Here is a 19,047-nt window from a genome sequence, read left to right as displayed (position 1 = left end):
AGACTGCCAGCACCGGTTAATAACTCCGCCCAAATTATGTTTCTCCGATTCCCGAAAAAACACGTCCACACTTCGTCGGTCGACCAATTAAATCGGTAACAGCGTGAAAAAAACCGCATTTAGGAAACGGCCCGGCTCATTATACAGAAAACATATCCAGCGGGAGAAAGTAAGTAGTCCAGCAGCCGCAAGTATCGTGCAATTGATAACGCGTTGCTCATTATGCGCCGGAGAACGATCGGAAGATACATCACGCGCGCTCAGAGTAAAGCTCTTATTTCCTCTAACGAGCTTTCCTTTCCGCTTTCGCGGCAAGACGTGTCTCTCGAGCGGGTATAGGTGTCCCTCGGGAAACTTTTAGTGATTTCAAGGAGCCGTTGACTGTGTGTTTATTTACAGCGTATGTGGACGATTGCTAGAGGAGATAGAGAAGATGGAAATTGTATTAACAGCGGACTTTCTTTCAGTGACGAATGCCACGGCTCCTTTATCAGGTAGGTTTCGTATATGGTAATGAGGTGCAATTAGAAAATTAGGATGTTATATATTAAAGAGTTTTATTCGCGATTAGGGGACTGTGATAAATCTGTTGAATGGGATAATGCTCGCTTGTAAATGGTTTTTTAAATTCTTGAGAAAAACATCAAGAATCATAAACAGCGCCTATTGAATCGAGATCAAAGTTGTTGACGTTTTCCGATAAGGAAAGTGAAAGCATTAACGTTACATTTACACGACAAGCCAAAGGTACATCTTCTCCATAAATTTCCAAACTAAGCAAACTGAACTTTGGCCCCTGACACCAGAAACAGCTCGAGCAGCCGTTAAGGCTGATCAGGAAGTCCGCGATAAAACTCGTCGCATTAGAATTTCATGCGGGCATCAATTAACATCATTTACATTTTCGCTATCCCGCCAAACTTTCTCGCACACCTAGAATGCGCCCATACCAGACCTTCCTTTACGAGCGTCGTATATAGCGTTAAATGCGCCTAATGCAACGGTTAATAAATTAACGATGACAAACCCAGACTTCTTCTCTGGAATTCGACTCCTCTTCCGCGGTGCTTTCTTTTCTATTGAGAAATCGCCGTTACACGCATCGAACTCTCTCATTATGCGGCGCCTGAGACAAATTGCCTGCCGGACCGCCATTGTTTGGAAAAAAAAACAACGGTGCAGTGAGAAAATTAAAAGAGGTAACCGATATTGTTATTTCGTGCAGATAACGGATCTGAAGATCAGAAGAGATTGCCCGGCATGAAATATGGAAGATGACGGGTTTTGGAGATTGGCTTTTTTGTTGCCTGGGCCATCTTTTGTGCGGAGAAATTCTGAGGAAATAATATGTGCATTGCTGTGTTGCAACGTCGTATTGTATTTCACGTGTCGTTGTCTTTTTATTTTTGTTTCATAACACGTCGGAACGTTATTTCGATATTCGAACGATTGTCCAATGAATGAACTTATAAAATGCGTGAAATGTCGTACCACTTTCGTTCGATCCATCACTTTTGACGTAGCATTATCTCATCCACGAAAAGAATGCTGTGTTTGATTTGTGCCAAATTATACGTATCCACTACACCGTTCGCAAATACTCGCCGATCTTTTACTTCGAAAAAAAATCCTTCTGAAACTCCTAATTCAATTTAGAATCGGTATGTATCGCTACCGCTCGACACAAAACACCGTGACTCATCACAGTTTCATCTGAGTCACTGATCTCCGCAAAAAATACCCACAGACACACTCTCCGTTTCGTTTTGCTCAACGCGATCGCTATCTCTCCCTCCCAAAAAAACCCCGGCAAAGTACGTATCATCATCGTGCGCGCAAAACCGATCGGCACAATCGCGCATTAGGCCGCTTCCATATACACCGCTGTCGCAACGGCTCCATTTTGCGGCGCGCGCTAGAGCGAGAGATCCGCGCTCGAGATAACCCCATTATCGAAAGCGAAACCCCGCGGGCTGGCGCAACGAAGCGCGCGCTTTCGTTTGCACATCGTCTTGTTAGCGAGCGTGCTTATATTCATCGAGGATAAAAAATGTTCGCGATGTTTGCTTTTTTTTCTCTCTCTCTCTCTGTCTGCGGCGAAAGATCGATCGCAATGCTGCGTAATTTTGCAGAAGACTGTTATTTATTCGAGATCGGCTGGGGTATCGGTATGAGATCGGCGGGTGATAATTGAGGGGCTATTTGTTAGATCGTTCAATGAGACGGCGAATTCGAGCGCTGATTGTAATTAAGGCCTGTGAGTGACAACATTAGCTGTGACCGTTAGATATACGAGATTGGAATTTTGTCACGCTGAAAGATTTTGTCCGCGAAAGTGCGAAATTGCTCTCGGGTTATCAACCTTCGCTTGTTTTTATCTTCCGACGAACGAAAATATCGCTAAACTATCCATCACTGCGAGAATGCTATACTCGAAATTTAGCCTCGTCTGACTCTACGCAAACATCCAGAAAAAATTCTAACGAGTGAAACCGATCGTCTCGCAAAAACGCTTCCGCTCACGACTAACAAACGGCGGGCATAGCGTCTATCCTCTCGGCACCTCTACTCGACGTAAGAAAGCAAACGAGCCTAGTGTGCGGATGAGTAAAACTTTTTACGCGAGGCTCGAGCGCGAGTGAAAGAATATACATACACACATACGTGTATACACCTATGCATAAACGAACGTTCGCCGCGCGCGATCCGGTTCGGAGAAAGTGACCGCGTTCGCGAGTCTTTATACGAACGGTTGATGCTCATCCGCTGCTGGTTATCGATTATTATCGCTGTTGGCTTATTAGCGAGGTAAATGATTTATACTGCTTGGATTTTTTTCGGGAATGAAGCAGGCTGACCTGGAATCTTTGTTGGCAGTGTTTACTTCGCGGATTTTTAATTTGCTTTGTCGGTTGTGCTCGATTGATTTGCAACTTTATTATTCGGGCATGCATCGATGATTAAGTGCTGGACGTAAAAATTGCACGTAACGAATCTTTAATTAAAATACTGTTATGTGCGGATTTGAGGGGAAGAAGGCAGCTCAAAAAAGATGCTGACGACAGGATTGCAAACCGAATGCATCTTAGCCCGCTGACATTATCGATGTCATATCCAAAAATGGATATAACTCATTCGATTCTTTGCAACGCCTGAAATAGAGTAGCAGGCGTCATTAGTCTCTCTGTTGTGTATAATATGTGCAGGACGTCCGTAGAGAGTACCTTAGATTCATGACAGAGCCCATCAGACTGTATACAGTTGCCAGTCGAAATATAGAGCTCGCGCAGTAAACACTATTGTCTATACTTACTTCTTAGTATATCTGTATCATAGTATCTGTTAACTAAATGTAACGGGCTCTGTTCAACGTTCAAAACGTGTATGAAAGAGGCAGTAACTTAATTGTGGTTTTAGACAAAACGATCTGTACGTCGTATTATATTCGAGAAAGTATGTATGTGCATGCGTAAACACCAAACAACAACGTTTAAGTTATCAATGATGATTTTAATTTTTCAGATGTGACATAGCTAATCAGTTTATTAGTTAGATTAAGACACGTGAAACATAATTGTCACGTCGATTTTGAAGAGAAAACTAATTTTAATAACAATGGAGGAAATTCATTATGATCTTATCAATCTAAAACGACAACCACAATATATTACGTGGCACGATGTGGCTTGTACTTACACAATGGCTATAAAGTTTTCTTCTAACAATTCAGGGAAAGGATTAGAAGAGCAGTTATTAGATATATTTGATACTTTTATTAAAGCAGATCATGCTGCTACAGATTCTATGAAAATAAGTGCTTCGAGTGATGTAACGACTTTAGAATCTGTCAGTGAATTCTTCAAACCAGTTTCTGAATACACATATAATGAATTTATAGATTTCATAAGTACCATTAGAAAAAAGTATCCAAATTTCTTCTTGATGGACGGAATTAAAATTTCAGTAACTTGCATATTTGGACGAGAAATTGAAAAACCTGATATTGTTGAAGTTGCAAGGAAAATGATATACTCCTGTGATGTGTGTGGAACGAAGATAGTATATCCATCCTCTTACGAAAGCCATTTGTGCTATATGCCTACTGTTGATGATAAAAAGAGTAACTGTTATGTATTCTACGATTTCCTATCTATGCAAGAAAGCGTTAATAAATTGGGGGAAAAAAATTATAGAACCCATAAAGTTAATGTATGCGTGGCTCATCAGGTTTGCGATGAATGTAACAAACTTCGTATATCAGATATTCCGAAAATATGCGAATCTTGTCATGGAGGAGATTTACAAATATTTAAAAATCACGCAATTGAAGCCTTCATAGATTTTCTTTTAAAAATAAAACTATCGAATAATATGAATACGATCACATGCATTGCCCATAAGTCGCAGGAGTTTCATGCGCAATTTATTTTCAAGCATTTGATTGACAAAGGATGCTTTCCAAAATTTATCGCTTTTAATGATACAAAAATTATGTACATAGAATTGTCTAAGGGCCATCAAATCAGATTCATAGACAGCTTCAACTATATCAATCATAATCTTTCAGATTTTCCAAAGACTTTCGGATTTCAAGATGTTATTAAAAAGTGGAGATTTCCTCACTTATTCAACAGCTCTGAAAATCAAAACTATCATGGGGCGATTCCTGACGTGAGATTTTATTCCCCTGAAATAATGTCAAATAAGAAGCGAGACAAATTTATAGCCTGGCATACACGATTATATCGAACCAATTATCGATTCGATTTTCAAGAAGAAATCGTTGAATATTGCAAGAACAACGTAGAAATATTAAGACGCGGGTGTTACGAATTTAGACAAAAATTTATCGAATTAACAACAGTAGATCCTTTTATCGGAAAAGGCATCATTACAATTGCCGGCGCTTGTCATGAATTTTACAGAAAGAAAATTTTGCAGCACTGTCTCAATGTCCTATGGGGAAAATTCGGCCAAAAAGTTCGAGATACTACTAATTTTGGCAATAGCGGAAATGAACTGATTGAAATCGCTACAAGCCAATATCGAGAGTTGACAAACGTGGTTGCGCTCAACGACTATGATTACTATTACCAATGGCGTTACAAAGAAAAATACCGTAAGCCTTCGGAAAAGACAAGTGTACCGATAGCTGTATATACAACTGCTTATGGTCGCTTGGAATTGTATAAATATTTGGAAAAATTAGGCGAACGAGTATTGTATTGCGACACCGATTCGGTATTCTATGTGCAACCAACAAATGAGGAAGAAATCATCAAAACTGGAAAGTTTTTAGGCGAGATGATTAATGAATTGAATCGGTACGGCAAAGGTAGCTACATTAGAGAATTTGTATCCAGTGGTCCTAAGTTTTATTCTTACATCGTTGTAAAGCCCGATAAATCTGAAGAAACCGTAACAAAAGTTGGATCCGTAAAGCTGAACTCCTACAATAATGATATTTTTAGTCACGAAAACATGAAAAAACTAGCCCAAGGTTTACTGAATAGTATTGAATATGAGTCTAAAGAAACTTACCCTACGGAGAAGCACGATGTTATTTCAAGAATCGTTCCAAAAAGAGTGGTGAAGCAGTCTTCCAAACGTTTTCATGCCGATATAGACAAATCATATCCGCTCGGTTATAAGCTTTCTTTGTTGAGTATATTTAAAGAATATTGTTTTGTTTAAAAGTTAATGTTTTATTTGAATATTAAAAATATAATTATGCTCGTTTCAATGTTTGAGATGTTGATGTTTTGGTCAAATACTGTACAATTAATACGAATAAAATAACTTAATCCTAATAATATGAGAAGACCTTTGTTTGATTGCTTTCATTTCATTACTCGTACAAAAATTGTTGGATAATCGATGGCATTAATTAAAAATTTTCCGATAACTAGTAAACACCTTCTAGTTCTTCGACAAATAATAGACTAAGGCCACGAGTCAATCTGGAAGTAATTATACCAATACCGTAAACTCTTCAATCAATTGTATACATTCGCACTTGATAATACTACAGAGTGTCTGTCAAATTACTTCAACCAAATCAATTCATCGCTTATACAGGAAGTAAACAAAGCTCTCCGCACAATTTAAAAATTATTTCCCAAACCAAACTCCTTGGAGCTTCGTATTATGCATCCGCAATATCCTCAAGTGCACACTCACCCATGACCATATCGAATACTCCCTGCCGGCTTCTGCTCTCCTGTTACAGCGCTACAACGCGTAGAAGCGCGCGCACGCGCGCGGAAGCAACGGCCTCCCGCAGACACTTAGCCTCGATCATATACACACACCACAACTCTGCAGTGTCACTGCGCCGTGAGAATGCGCTCGTATTTACGATCGCAGAGATGCATAAGCCGATCAGCGCCAGATAAGCCAGTCGATGTTATGAGAGCAGCGATGAATAAGTGTATGGCTAGAGATTACGCGTGAAACGCGCGTGTAATCGATGACGAATGGTCGATGTTTCCGGTGTGAATTATAGATTTTATTGCTTGCTAGTTCGAGGTTCAGGATTTTTACGTGGTCGAGCCTTTCGGAAAGCACTGCGATGTTTTTCGAAAAGAGAAAACGTTTAACATTATTACTTTTTGCGTAAAAATACGATTTTTTTATTCTTGCTCGTATACCCCTATAAACATTACCGTGCGCGTTGCGTTTATCCCTCGTAAACATGTAAACGGTTGAAAATTATATAAAAAAGGCAGTACACCGAGTTTAATTAAATTGACTTTCTGAAGGAGGGCACATATGCGTTTCGCAGGATATCGAAAGAGAAAGGACTGACGATCCGTTGGCATCTCCACTTATGCGCGCCAATTTTCCAGAATAATATGCCTCAGAGAGTCTCGTGTTGAAATTCGCACGCGAGCCTCCTGGCTGTATAGAAGTTTTGAGTCAAGTTTTGAGTCAGGCAGAGCGAATTTACAATTCATATGCAACAAAGACCTCGATGAAGCTTTTCCGAGCGAAGAATTAAAATATAAATCAAGCAACATCGGATGATTGAGGTATGCGTGACTTTATATATAATAACGAGCGTGATTACAAATAAGCAGTATATGAATGCATTCATGCTATATAATTGAAGGTAATCAAAAAAAGCGGAGGCGTGCCTTAGGCGTGGATCTCGATGAGGCCGGTTGGAAGAAGATTTTATAGCCTTCTCATATGCTTGCTGATATGCGAGAAATGCTGCATAAAAATAAAACGCTTGTCAAAATCTGAAAAAGCGATTATATATTGGAATCTGCGGCTCGGAGATTGTATTACCGCTCTCATTATCGTTGTTATGCCATTCCTACGACCGGAAATATTTATTTCCTACTTTATGAACTGCACACTGTTAATTACATTTGAATATACATATTAAGCCTTGTAATTATCTATTAATTTCTAATTTTTACTCCTACGAAGCTCCCGCTTTCACTGTCTAAAACGTTCTTAATGATTTGTCACTCCTTTCCATTTGGAATATACCGTAACGCTTGTTTTTATATCTAAAGCGCGAGATTCGAACAAGCAGAAATTAAGCTTTTATCCTCCCCCTTATTTATCACCAGCTGCAGACAAGAGCCTCTGTAAATAGAATTGCCGCCGTTTGTATCGCCGTCACGAAACACAGCTTTCGCGGCCTGGCACATAAATTTTGGAATTCCAGCGGTGAAAATAAAAGTGCCGAACACGAAATGCGCCGATGACGCGCACCGCACGTCGTGAAAGTGCGATTCGGGAGCATGGACCTCAAGCGGCCGGAGAGAAAAAATACGCGAGAGACATTTTCGACGGTGATGATAGTGGAAATTTTAGGATAAGCAACGTGTTCGCGGTCGTTTGAATAATATACGAGCTTCATCGGGTGTGGAAACAATTATACTTTCGATTCGATCCAGCATAACGAGCGTACGCATATAGGATATTCATTGGACAGGTGTCGTGAAGAGATAATTGCGACTAGTTTTCCAACAAAAAGTGTTAATGGTTATTTACGTCCCAGTGAGAAAAAAACCATCGCGGACTTGTGTTATTTATACCTTATAATTAGAATGCGTGAATGTTTGCTTACTATAAATAAAGCAGTAACTATAAAAGCTTAATTAATGCTGTGATTATACCTCTTTATAATCGTAAACTATGCATTTTCAAAAAATTGTCCAGAAAAAGGCGTCTTAATGAAAATTTACATAAGTTTTCTACTTTTCCTAGTCGTAACCGTAACATAAACTGACCAACGCATTCCACGACGGAGCGGGAAAAAGAGCAGAAAACAAAACATTGACGACATCGGGTTTCTCGTTCATACCCAATAGTGTACGAAGAAACTCGTATCCCAAATAAAGTCGACTTGACGCACGAGATTCAATAAAGAAGGAGAGTTAAGGTTTCGCGAGTGGCCGAAGGTGTGCAAACGTCCTGAAATATGATTACAAGTCGTTTACTCGAGCTTCATTGTTGAGTAAGGCGGACAGTTCAATACACCTCCAGTTGCCACGAGTTCGAGCAATAAAGAAGATTCGCGAGAGTAACGCGTTTAAGCCAGCCGTAATCTGGATTATATACGGGATTTGAAAGTATTTTGCACGTAATGAACTAATTTAAAAAAAAAACTCGCAATTTCTCGACGCTCTGCAGCTTTCTGCAAACGACTTCGAACTGTTTATACGTCTGCCTCTCGTAAAAAGTCACGATCTCTCATTACAGCCAAAATCCCTTTTTCAATCCTCCACACGTAACAAAAAAATTCGATTTCATTGCGTGATCGCGTGCCTTTATATTTCTTTCTTCTCCGCTGATTATACCAGGCGAAATCCGATACGCGCGTCCTAATCGCACCTAATTAATAATCTCGCATCGCCGCACATTAGAGCCAATAAATCGTAATTTCACGCGCTCGAAAAATCGGCATCCTTATCGGGAGTATAATCGGCAGACAAAACCAGTCCCCGGCGCCTCCGGCGATACACGAACGGAAAAGGCTGTACGCAGAATCAGCCCGAGGGACTGTTCCGCGTGTGTATACGCGCATTCGTTTATCGGAAATGCACATCGCGTGCATCGAATATATAGTACTAGACGGCTGCATAGGTGCTAATGAGAGGTGATCGGTATCGGCAAAGAAAGCCCTTTCACGGGATGTTGTGCGATTTGTTACACAACGGGAATCGGAGTGTTAGGAAGTGGTTGAGGAGAAACGGAGCTTAACGGACATGCGATAGCTGGAGAAACCATTGTTAATTTAAGTCGCGCGATTCTTTCATTCGCTGGTGTTTGTCTTCTGAACTTCTGTTGTATAACATTGATCCTGACTGCTTTGGGAGGAAACAAGTCATGTGAGCAACGCCATTGTCTGGGGTAAGCAGCTGGACAAGCTGTGTTTCCTTGTTTCGATTGAAATTTGAGAAAATTCTAAATGTGCGTAGATTAAGTAGAACGAGTCTTGTGCGGTAAGATCGCGGGCGTTACTTAACCAGCTTCAAACCGAGCGCTTTCCTGAAAACTTTTCCCCGCACAGTTGACCATTTTTCTGAAAAATCTCGTATGAACCGTAAATAATGCCAAGAGTCTGACGTAACGCTTACAGCACCGGGTCTTGAAATTCAATACCCCACCCGCGGGATGACCATAATCCGTCAAAGTCGTAAACCGATAAACTGCCAGATAAATCACAATTAGATCGAGCACAACCGCCTCCTAATCGAACTATCTCCAAATTGCACCCTAATAAGCAGCAAAACCAACAGGACTTTTCTCCGGACCGCAATTTTTGCTCTCTAACCGATCATCCCGCTTTCTCTGTTCATCTATCCACCTTCGAGCTACTATACGTACTCCATCGATCTCTCTGAGGTCGACCGATCGCTTCGCGGAGATTAGACCGACTCGTTCGATTGTCGAAGCCCGCGAGCTTTTCTCGGAACTTTTTTTTCGCCGAACGGCTTGTTGTTGCTACTCTTCCGCAGCTGCTTTCCTGTTCCTGCTTTTTGCAAGCAGCTTTCTAGATGCGGCGCCGAGTTATGCATGCGATCGGTTTTGCCACGCGAGGTGATTAAAAATGCACGATTAGGCGATTGTTTCCCGACTTTCTTCTCGCCGAGCGGGAAAGCTTTCTTCTTCGAGGTCTCGATTGAGTGATGTAAGCTGCGCGAGACATGTTGTAAGATTTTTGCTTCGGGTAATAGAGGACTTCCGGAAAATTGGGTGTAGTTATACGTGGATACGAGGAATGTGTGTGGCTGTTATTATTTGGACTAATTGGTGATTGAGGAAAAAAGCTATGATTGAAGTTTTAATTTAATATCGATGATAATTTGCGGGATGTGACTAAGGTTCTAGCGCTGATCTGCGACGAAACTTTTTTCAGACGACTTTATGTAAGCTGATATTGATCGGTTTCTTACCCTCGGGTCTTTAATAAGTTACCCGCTCGTATAGCGCTTGAAATCACTATCATTTAGCTTAGAGTAATTTCTGGCGGTAATAAAGTAACGTGCACTCTTGTGTACAATCTGTGTGATCTTTGGATACGAAATCAACAAATAAACGCAAACGACCCAACGAATCTCCCACTGAATATCCAGCCTTTTGAAGTCGAACCGATGACCATTAATTGAGAAAACTCAGACAGTATATTTAGCATTCAATACGCAAAGTCCCTATCCACAACAAACTCGCTTGCTTTCTCCACCAAAAAGAAACGGTATCAATAGCTAGAATCTAGCAGGATACACACAAAGGTAAACGTCCATGTGATTTTTTCAATTAGCGCAAAAAACCGAACGGACTGCAAGGCCATTATCGTCCGCTGCATATCCGCCCATAGGAAATGAGCTGCACAACTGCACTGGAAGCGCAAAAATACCGAAATACAAATTGCTCACTTGGAAAAAAAGTCGCTTCCTTACGGCTCAGCGAATTATATATCGACACGCGTCAGAGGCTCCGAGAAGCCGTGGCGCTCCATCACTGTCTGCTTCAAGAGGAAATGCAATTCAAGCGCTCGCTAGTGTCTGGAAGTGCTTGTCTCCTGCTTCGGTCTGTCAAATGCCAGACACGAGTGAAATACGCGTTGTTTGCATTTTAAAGAGGGCGTTTGCGATTGTGAAACGTTAATTGCAAACTCAGAGAGTCGAGCGACAAAATTTATACGAAAATTTATGTAACTCTGATTACCGTAGCCGCCATGATAGTCATTTCGAAAACTCGAGTATGTTGTCAGGAGGATAAAGGATTATACGTTGCGCACATTGATTTGCGAAACTCGAAATGGAAAGTACTCCGAAAAATATCGCACTCGTGGGTGCTGTTATTTGCTTATGCGATTGAAATCGAGAAGATCCGATGACTGCTGGCGAAAGAATGCCGGCACGAGACTGCAATGTTGATATGACCCTCCTTACGTAATTTTCTTTTATTGTTATTCCTCACGCGTTTCTCTTTTTTTCGACTTTTTCAGGCTCGTACTTCAGATTTTAATGGATCGCGTAAAGCTGCACGCTTAATTAATAAAAGTCTAGTAATTAGATGCTAATAGACCCGAGGTGAGCGATAAAAAAACGAAAGTACCGTATGACTGCAATTTTCATAAATACGCGTAAGTAAATAGTTCGTACGAGTTTTTAAAGCAGCCGGTAAATTCATAAATTTCCAGATTAATGTTAAATAAGACCACGTTGACGTATCTGAAATTATAATTCGAAGGTTACGTGAGATTTCGAGAGATAGCGTGAGTCATATACAAAACAATGAAAAATCGATAGATCGAATTAGAATTTCCTCGACCTCTCGCGATAATAACCGAACATACCCCCCCAGAAAACGGGAAAAAATTGACCGACTTATACCGGGAATTATGAGCTGTATCCCTCCTCGAAAAAATAAAAAACATCTCCAGACACACGGCGCGGACATGGAAAAATGTCCAATTACGGGGAAAATTCTGCTCGGCAAATCGCAATTTCGCCAGCTAATTCGGAGGTAGCCACCGCGACATTTTCCCCATAGGAAAACGCCCTGGGAGTTCGCGCGCATAAAATACGCCAACTGTCAAACGGTCACATCCTTAAATGCTTTCACCTTGCCATTCACCGCGCGATTAGTTGCTGCGATAATGTAGCCGATCGAAGCCTCGCATATATGCTTTAATTGAAAGAAAGTCAGAGAGATCCGCGACGATGTCTAAGGAAAAATTGCTGGATTTATTCGATTGCGCAAGTCATCGTCACGGACTGTCATCGAGCGCTATTGAGCCTGTGCAAAGAGAGCGTTGAATGAACGGTATATGGTATCGGTTTGCATACGCGTGAAAAGGGTAAAAATTTATAGAGATCTGTAGAAAGTCGATTTTTTCCGTGAACATTGCGACGGTGATTAGCTCCGAGTCGAATGTGCATGTTTGATTCTGGGTGTATGTTCGGAAAAAGTGAGATCGCAGAGATAATGATATTGATGTAAAGTGTACCGGTCGGGAGTTTCAGTGCAGTTAGAGACGGAGCAGTCGATAATTTTCAAGTGCGATTCAGAGATATGCTTGATGTTGCTTTACACGCCGCTCCATTGTAAATTCGCCAGAGGTACTAATTGTATACGAACTTTCTCGAGCTGCTGCTAATTAATTCTCGTAGTTTCCCGCGGTGAAAAATTCGTCAAAAAAGTGCGATTGATCGCGAGCTGCTATGCACCAGCTAACGCACATTTTCCAATCACGGGAATAAATTATCTGCGTCAATCCAACCGATAACTCCCTCTCAAAAACACAATAAATCGCTCAATCGCTGCTGAAAAAAAATCATCCATTCAATTATTCCGCGTACTCGATATAATAAAATACATCGCGTATAAATTACGCCGACCCCCTCTACGGCGAGGAAAAATAAAAAAATCCAAAAATCGCTCGTCGACTGCATGCATCGTAAACAAAGCCCGAGCCGTTCACCCGCAGCTAATCCGCATTGTCGCGTGGGCGCGTCGATGAGAGTCTAATGATCTATGGAAATCGCGCGGGTGGAATGCTACCGGCGCTGTATGCGTGCCAAGGATCACGAGTCATGCGGAATCGGAGTGCATAGATAGGGGGTGTTCGCTCATTGTTGGCCTGGAGTCCGATAAGATCATTGTAGAATTTTATGGGCTAGAAATTCGAAGCGAAAAAGGCCGGAGAATTTTAGTTCTACTCAAAATGAGACCAGGTAATATATCTTGCTGTGGACGGTGTCACTCGATCCCTGCGGAGACTTTGTTCGTCCACCCATGAGTAGTTTGAAGGAATGAAAACTTTTTCGCGGGGCTATACGCTCGCGGACATCTGAAAAGCGTTATTGTATGAATACTCATACGGCAATCGCAAACGGAAAATTTACAACGATGAAGTGACTAATGCGAGGTTCACTGAACTTTGCGTGCAATTATTTATTTTTCTTCTCGCGAAGGCGTGAGTCATTAATCCGCAGCTTCTTGGAAAAAGCTCCTGAAATTATTGCATTCCATGACCTCCAAAACACTCGAACGTCAGCGGAATTAATATCCTAAGCAATCGACTCTTTTGGATTTCAATAACGCTCGCGCCTCATTGTGCGCAAGAGCAAGCATCGCGGCACGCTTCATTTGTTCGATCCGCTCTAAACGTCGACTATGGAGAACCGATAGTCATTCGACGCGGCCGTCGACTCGCGTCACACGTCCCTTGACGTCGGCTCACTTGAAAAGAGACCCGCGGGGGAATTATGATCTCTGTCTTTCTCTCTCGCACGACTACCATGACGAGTTGGCGCAAGATGTGATTTCTTTGTTCGCTGCGAGTGTGTACACGCGTCGATGGCCGCTGGATGTGTGTCAAACCTCAGACGTGAATCGTTAATTTTGCCCACGAGCTTGAGCGATCAATGAAATCGATTTTTTTCGCCAGCGACGATTTATTTTAATTATGTAGTTGCGACGCGTAATATATTCTCATCGCGAAAAAAGGTCTAGAGAACAAAAGCATTCCAGGCTGGTGTAGATACAAAAAGATCCCATCAAAGGACGCAGCAGCAGATCTCAAAAAAGCCTCCGCAGCTACACGCTGCAAAAAGCGCCTTGTTCACACAGTCGTCGCTACCGTTTTCTCCGCTGAACTTACAACGGCGATTATATGCGCTTTTCCCGCGACCTCGAGACGCTCGCACCTACGCCTTCACGTGAGCGCGATTATCTTCGAGCGTTGTGGAGGAAAATCTCGGTGCTGCTCGGCTCTGCGTCGATCTAATCGATTCGATTTATATCGAAAGATCTCTGAGCTACTGCGTTGTCGCTATACTCACTCGGGCGTTGTCCGTTAATTAAGCAAACGTATTCGCCTTATCCACGTATCGTTTTCATTTATCTCGAGATTTCATTCGAGCCTAGTGTAGCTTCGAGATTACTCGTGCTATTTACGTATAATTGTTCGGTATTTATCGGTTATTAATTTGCATACGTGGTTGCATTGCTCATTTCAGACCATTTCGACTGGTGTAATGAAACAATTTCGCAGCTATAGCTCTTCTTATCTTAAGCGCCAGTATTATCAAATTCAAATGAAGTCTAATCTAAATTGCAAAGCACGAAAATTGTTCTCTCCAATATAAATTACAAACATAATAGCGCCACTCGCGACGTCCTTGCACCCGCGGCAGCGCAGCTTCTTTCGACACAGCGCAGCAGCTGCAGCTGTCGACGGAAGAAAACGGTAACAAGGATGCCACGTCCTTGTCCCACGCATTCTTTCACTCGCTACTTATAGCGCTTTCCCAAGCGCCGATGAACTTTTTGCGCGCCTCGGTGACGCGAGGGTATCCGGTCTACATCGGGAAGAGGAGAATGAGGTTGAGACCTCGACCTACGCCGTTTTCCGCCACGAGCTCGACGGTCTTTTTTCTCTCATCTCCCCTTTTCTCCGGGATGCGAGATGCTGAAACGATTTTAACGATGCTGCCGTTAGATCGGTAAGAGGATCAGCGCGTGCCGTTAGCGCGGGAATTGCGAGCGTGTGTGCGCTATTGGGAAATCGTAGTGTAAAAATGAAGTGAGGTGTTTCTTCTTTGTTACGCGCGCAATTGCGAAGGTTTAATTATCGGCACATTCGATTTTGTAAAAAGCGCTCTTATGTTTTGCGTTAACGCTCATTACGCTTATACTCGATCTATCGCTAATAGCGTATTGTAGAAAAGGTTATCTCTTACGCGGAGAAAAAGCCGAGTATAAAGAGGTTAAAATTGCAACCTGCGAGTTGACTTACATTTTTCTCATGATCTCGGAGAATATAGTGCCCGTTTTTTTCTCTCGCGTTTTTTTATCGCGAACGCAGTTAATAGAATGAAAAACGAGGCGTTTAACGATGTTTACAGGCTGACCGTTAGCAGCGTCACCCGCAAGAAGTGTCTGCGCTTATTAAAATTGCTCCATTTCTAAATGGAAAGACCTCGGACGCGCGTTTATGCAAATTTTTATTTCAATAGCGCTTTGAAATCCTCGGCTAGGAATAGCCCGACGATCGCCGCGGACGCGTTTTCCACGTCGTAAAATTTTTCCCACAAGCGGTTAAATCCTCCGCGGCACACGTTGTTTTCCAAGAAGCCCATAACTTGGCGAGGAAAATGACTATTTATTATACAGCGATTATTGAGTATTAACGTGATGCTAGCGCGTCTTCGGTATACGCACAGCGAACGAGCTATTCAATTCAGTCGGATCTCCAGCGTAATTGATCGATCAGTCACTCAGCTCCGAATCGAAGCCAGCATCGAAAGCAGTCGCAGCAAATAAAGCGATGAAAATGACTTGGCAAATGCATCGAGGCCAGATAGACCAACTCCACTGCGGAAAAGAAAAGTCATTACGCGAAAATCAAACACGGGCATTTCTTCCCATACACCGGTGCCCGACGAAAACCGCAAATTGCCAGCGTACGCGCGCGCGCAATTGCGCCGGCGGCTATAGTGTATACTGTACACACGAGCAAACAAACATTCAAATTCAGCGTATATCCGCGCGCGCGCGCCAATGGATGTAATTTCGCCGTACTTGGAAAAGTTAATACGCGGCTGCCGCCGCCTTCCGGTATACTCGCCTCTAGGATAATTGGCGCTGCTACCGAGTTCTTTGCTCTCTTTCGTGAGTACTGCGGCTGTTCATTTTTTTTCCTTTCTTCTTTTATCCTCTAGCGCGGTCTATTAGCGACGTCTGCCCACACGCGAAATCGTGGCTAATGGACAGCAGCAGTGCACTACTATATACCCCCCAAGGGCATGTGCGTTGACGAGTGTCGTTGCGATTTCCGCATCTCGGTGAAATTATGTCGGGCGCGTTTAAAGCACTGATTGCGGCGGAGGCGTGTAATTGATGAAATTGTCGAGCGTAAGCTATTAATTTACAAGATTTGGATTGAATGTTTTTGAGTTCCTTATTGCGCTCTGAATGATATTCTTTATGTAATTTTGTTGCTAGTTATTAATGACTATCCCCATTTTTCTGTTGCAGGTTAGTTGAAAAGCGTCCGATTTACACCTTGCTGCGCACTTAGTAAGTTATTGATAATTTTAATACAAAGACAAAATGAAATTTTTAAACAATGGCATGGACTGCAAGTCTGATAAGACAGAAATCGAAGCGAGAGAGCCATAAACGCGTAACAGAGTATAAACTCGTAATCCAGTTGTACGAGATACGCGCGGGCGTATTGCGATGGGAAAAGAGCTTCGAGAGATACATTTATATAAACAGAAGTTCGAATTTCTTGAAATCAAATAAACTCGGGCATTTCATTCAGCATAAATCAATTTTTCTCGCTGCCTCGCTTCCCAGCTTCGGGTGCGAACAGAGAAAAAAACCATTCCACTTTCACATCCTCTCGAGCAAAGTTCAGACAGACATTGCTGCTGCTCATGAAACGTTGCCTTTTTTATTTCTGCCGATTTACTCTGGTAAAAGATTGCTGGATAGCGATAAAAGTAATTTTCTTACAATAATATTAAAAAACATTCACAAAATAAAAAGCAAAGTTCGGAGAGTATTCGCAATTAAACGACAAAAACAATGCGCAGCTGCAGCTGAAGCCCGTTTTACGTAACTCAAAACTCGCTATAAATCTCCGGATTTTTCAACGCCAGCGCTATAGCATACAGAGTACCCCATACATATTCCACCCGGAAATCATTCTCTTTCGCGCTCGCGTCACGGCGACGACGACGACAGCGACGACACCTCCTCGTCGGAGAAAGCAGCCCATACGTGCGCCTCTCGCGGGAATAAGTATCGCCGTCTTCTCACATCCTCGCCGTGTAAGCTCCTGGCATCGTCGTCCGCAGCAGCAGCAACGATCGAACAATATAATCGATCGCGGTGAAACGCGGAAATCGCAGATAAATTCGCGGTAACTCGAGTCAGTTGGTAAAGGGGAGCAACGCTAGCGTTGCTTCATTTCCAGAGTTGCGGAGAAACGTTTACCTCTGGCTGGGCTTTTTAGATGGAGTCGAGGATTGAGGAAACGGAGAACCGCGAGTGATAAAAGATGATCATTAGGAGCGACGGGATGGGGTTAGGTTTAATTTGATGGATCGTTTGGGTAACGTACGAGCTTGGCTGGACGTTCGTTACTCCGGTAATGCTGTTTACGCTCGGAGTGTAAACATCGAAATTTGTGATACGCCACATTGCGCCGGTAAGTTTCTGGAATTTTTAGGGTCTCGTAAAGTAAATTGTAAAACTGGCTGATCGTAATCTCAAACGTGAACTGCTACATTTGTACGGGAGTTGGACTTTGCTAAGGATCATCTTGCGCCTGCGCGTAAACTTTGCGAGTGAATAAGGAAACTCAATAAACGACAGTGGAGGAAAAACACGTTCTTTCCTTATTCAAATTTATGCATCGCGTTAGTTGGGCTGTAGCTAAATAAGCGCGATATAATAAAATATTTAAAAAAAAAGAAGTTTGGAATATAACTAATTTTCCATAACTCAGTTACCGATACGTTAGCATCTTGATGTACTCTATAACGCGTTTCCTCATCCAGAGCTTACACTATATACTCGCGTTATCATTGCTCAAACTGCGAACGCACTACAAACTTTCTAAAGTACACAATTTTCGTAATTCTTTCGAAGCATAATAAATAACGGCGCAATTTATATCCAAATCCTTTTAGGAATCGCGCCGCTATTTCCCAGAAAACACGTGGAATCGAAGTGATCAACATATGAATTACCGATATGACCAGCGCGGTTGCAAAATCGGTCTAAATATTTAGACGCACGTATCCGTAAAACTTCCCTATACGCGGATGTCTAGGACAGCGCACCGGCTGTTGTAACCGATCGCATCATAACTGTCAATTAAAACCGGCCGCTCGTGATTAAATCCGCGCCACTGCGCTAGAACTAAAGACTGCGCCCGCAATCGAAACTTGTATATTAATCAAAGCAATAACTTACTCTTGAAAAGCCAGTGGACAAGTCTAACTGGAACGCGAACCGTTACGCCTTTATCATCGAAGGACGATCGGTAGCCACCTTTACCGATATCGATTAATTAACGCCGTTTCTAATACATGAGTAGTATCATACTTCCCGGAGGGTGTAAGCCCAATTGCACGCATCGCTAAGATGAGTGGGCTTGCGAAATTCGCGACATTGATCAGAAATCTTACGCGCACGATTTTTCCAAAATCGGCAGGCTCGTAAATCAGCCCGCAATTATAGCATTTCTGACAAAACCGTAATTCATGTTTCGTTCTGCGTTTGCGTGTAGCTGTAGGTTTATCGAAACGGCGCTGGTGTACGTGTGATTGCCAGCGCGAATGTGTCTGTATTTTCAGTGTTTTTTTCTATGTCGATGCTCAGAACACGTGGGATTTTTCAGCCGCCGGTAGATTTACTCAATAGTGTAACGCCGATTTTCGCGCAGCGGTAGCTGTTTTCTGTAATCGTAATTTTTTTCCAAGCTATTTTATGACAGTGTAAATTCCGTTTCGCAAGTGTTTATTACATTTCCTCTGGAATTAACTTTAATTCCATTTT

General features: G+C 42.3%; 2 protein-coding genes across 3 annotated transcripts in view; both read left to right on the top strand.

Moving 5' to 3' along the window:
* LOC100679777 overlaps positions 1-19,047 on the top strand; it is a 90,633-nt gene that overhangs the window by 56,992 nt on the left and 14,594 nt on the right. The window lies entirely within an intron of this gene.
* On the top strand, positions 3,257-5,818 carry LOC103317821. Of its 2 annotated transcripts, none has more exons than XM_016981187.2 (2): positions 3,257-3,429; positions 3,523-5,818. In XM_016981187.2, the coding sequence occupies exon 2, from the start codon at positions 3,616-3,618 to the stop codon at positions 5,692-5,694; it is 2,079 nt and encodes a 692-aa protein (XP_016836676.1). In that variant the 5' UTR covers positions 3,257-3,429; positions 3,523-3,615; the 3' UTR covers positions 5,695-5,818. The 2 variants fall into 2 exon arrangements, with proteins under 2 accessions (XP_016836676.1, XP_008215610.1); XM_008217388.3 differs by having other exon boundaries at positions 3,257-3,453.

This window comes from Nasonia vitripennis, chromosome 1, assembly GCF_009193385.2.
Source record: "Nasonia vitripennis strain AsymCx chromosome 1, Nvit_psr_1.1, whole genome shotgun sequence".
Lineage (NCBI taxonomy): Eukaryota > Metazoa > Arthropoda > Insecta > Hymenoptera > Pteromalidae > Nasonia > Nasonia vitripennis.
The sequence above is the reverse complement of the archived record's forward strand: the minus strand, read 5'-3'. Positions and strand labels throughout refer to the sequence as shown.

Excerpts from the sequence above, each read along its gene's own strand:
- LOC103317821 (XM_016981187.2), top strand. The coding sequence starts at position 3,616 with ATGGAGGAAATTCATTATGATCTTATCAATCTAAAACGACAACCACAA.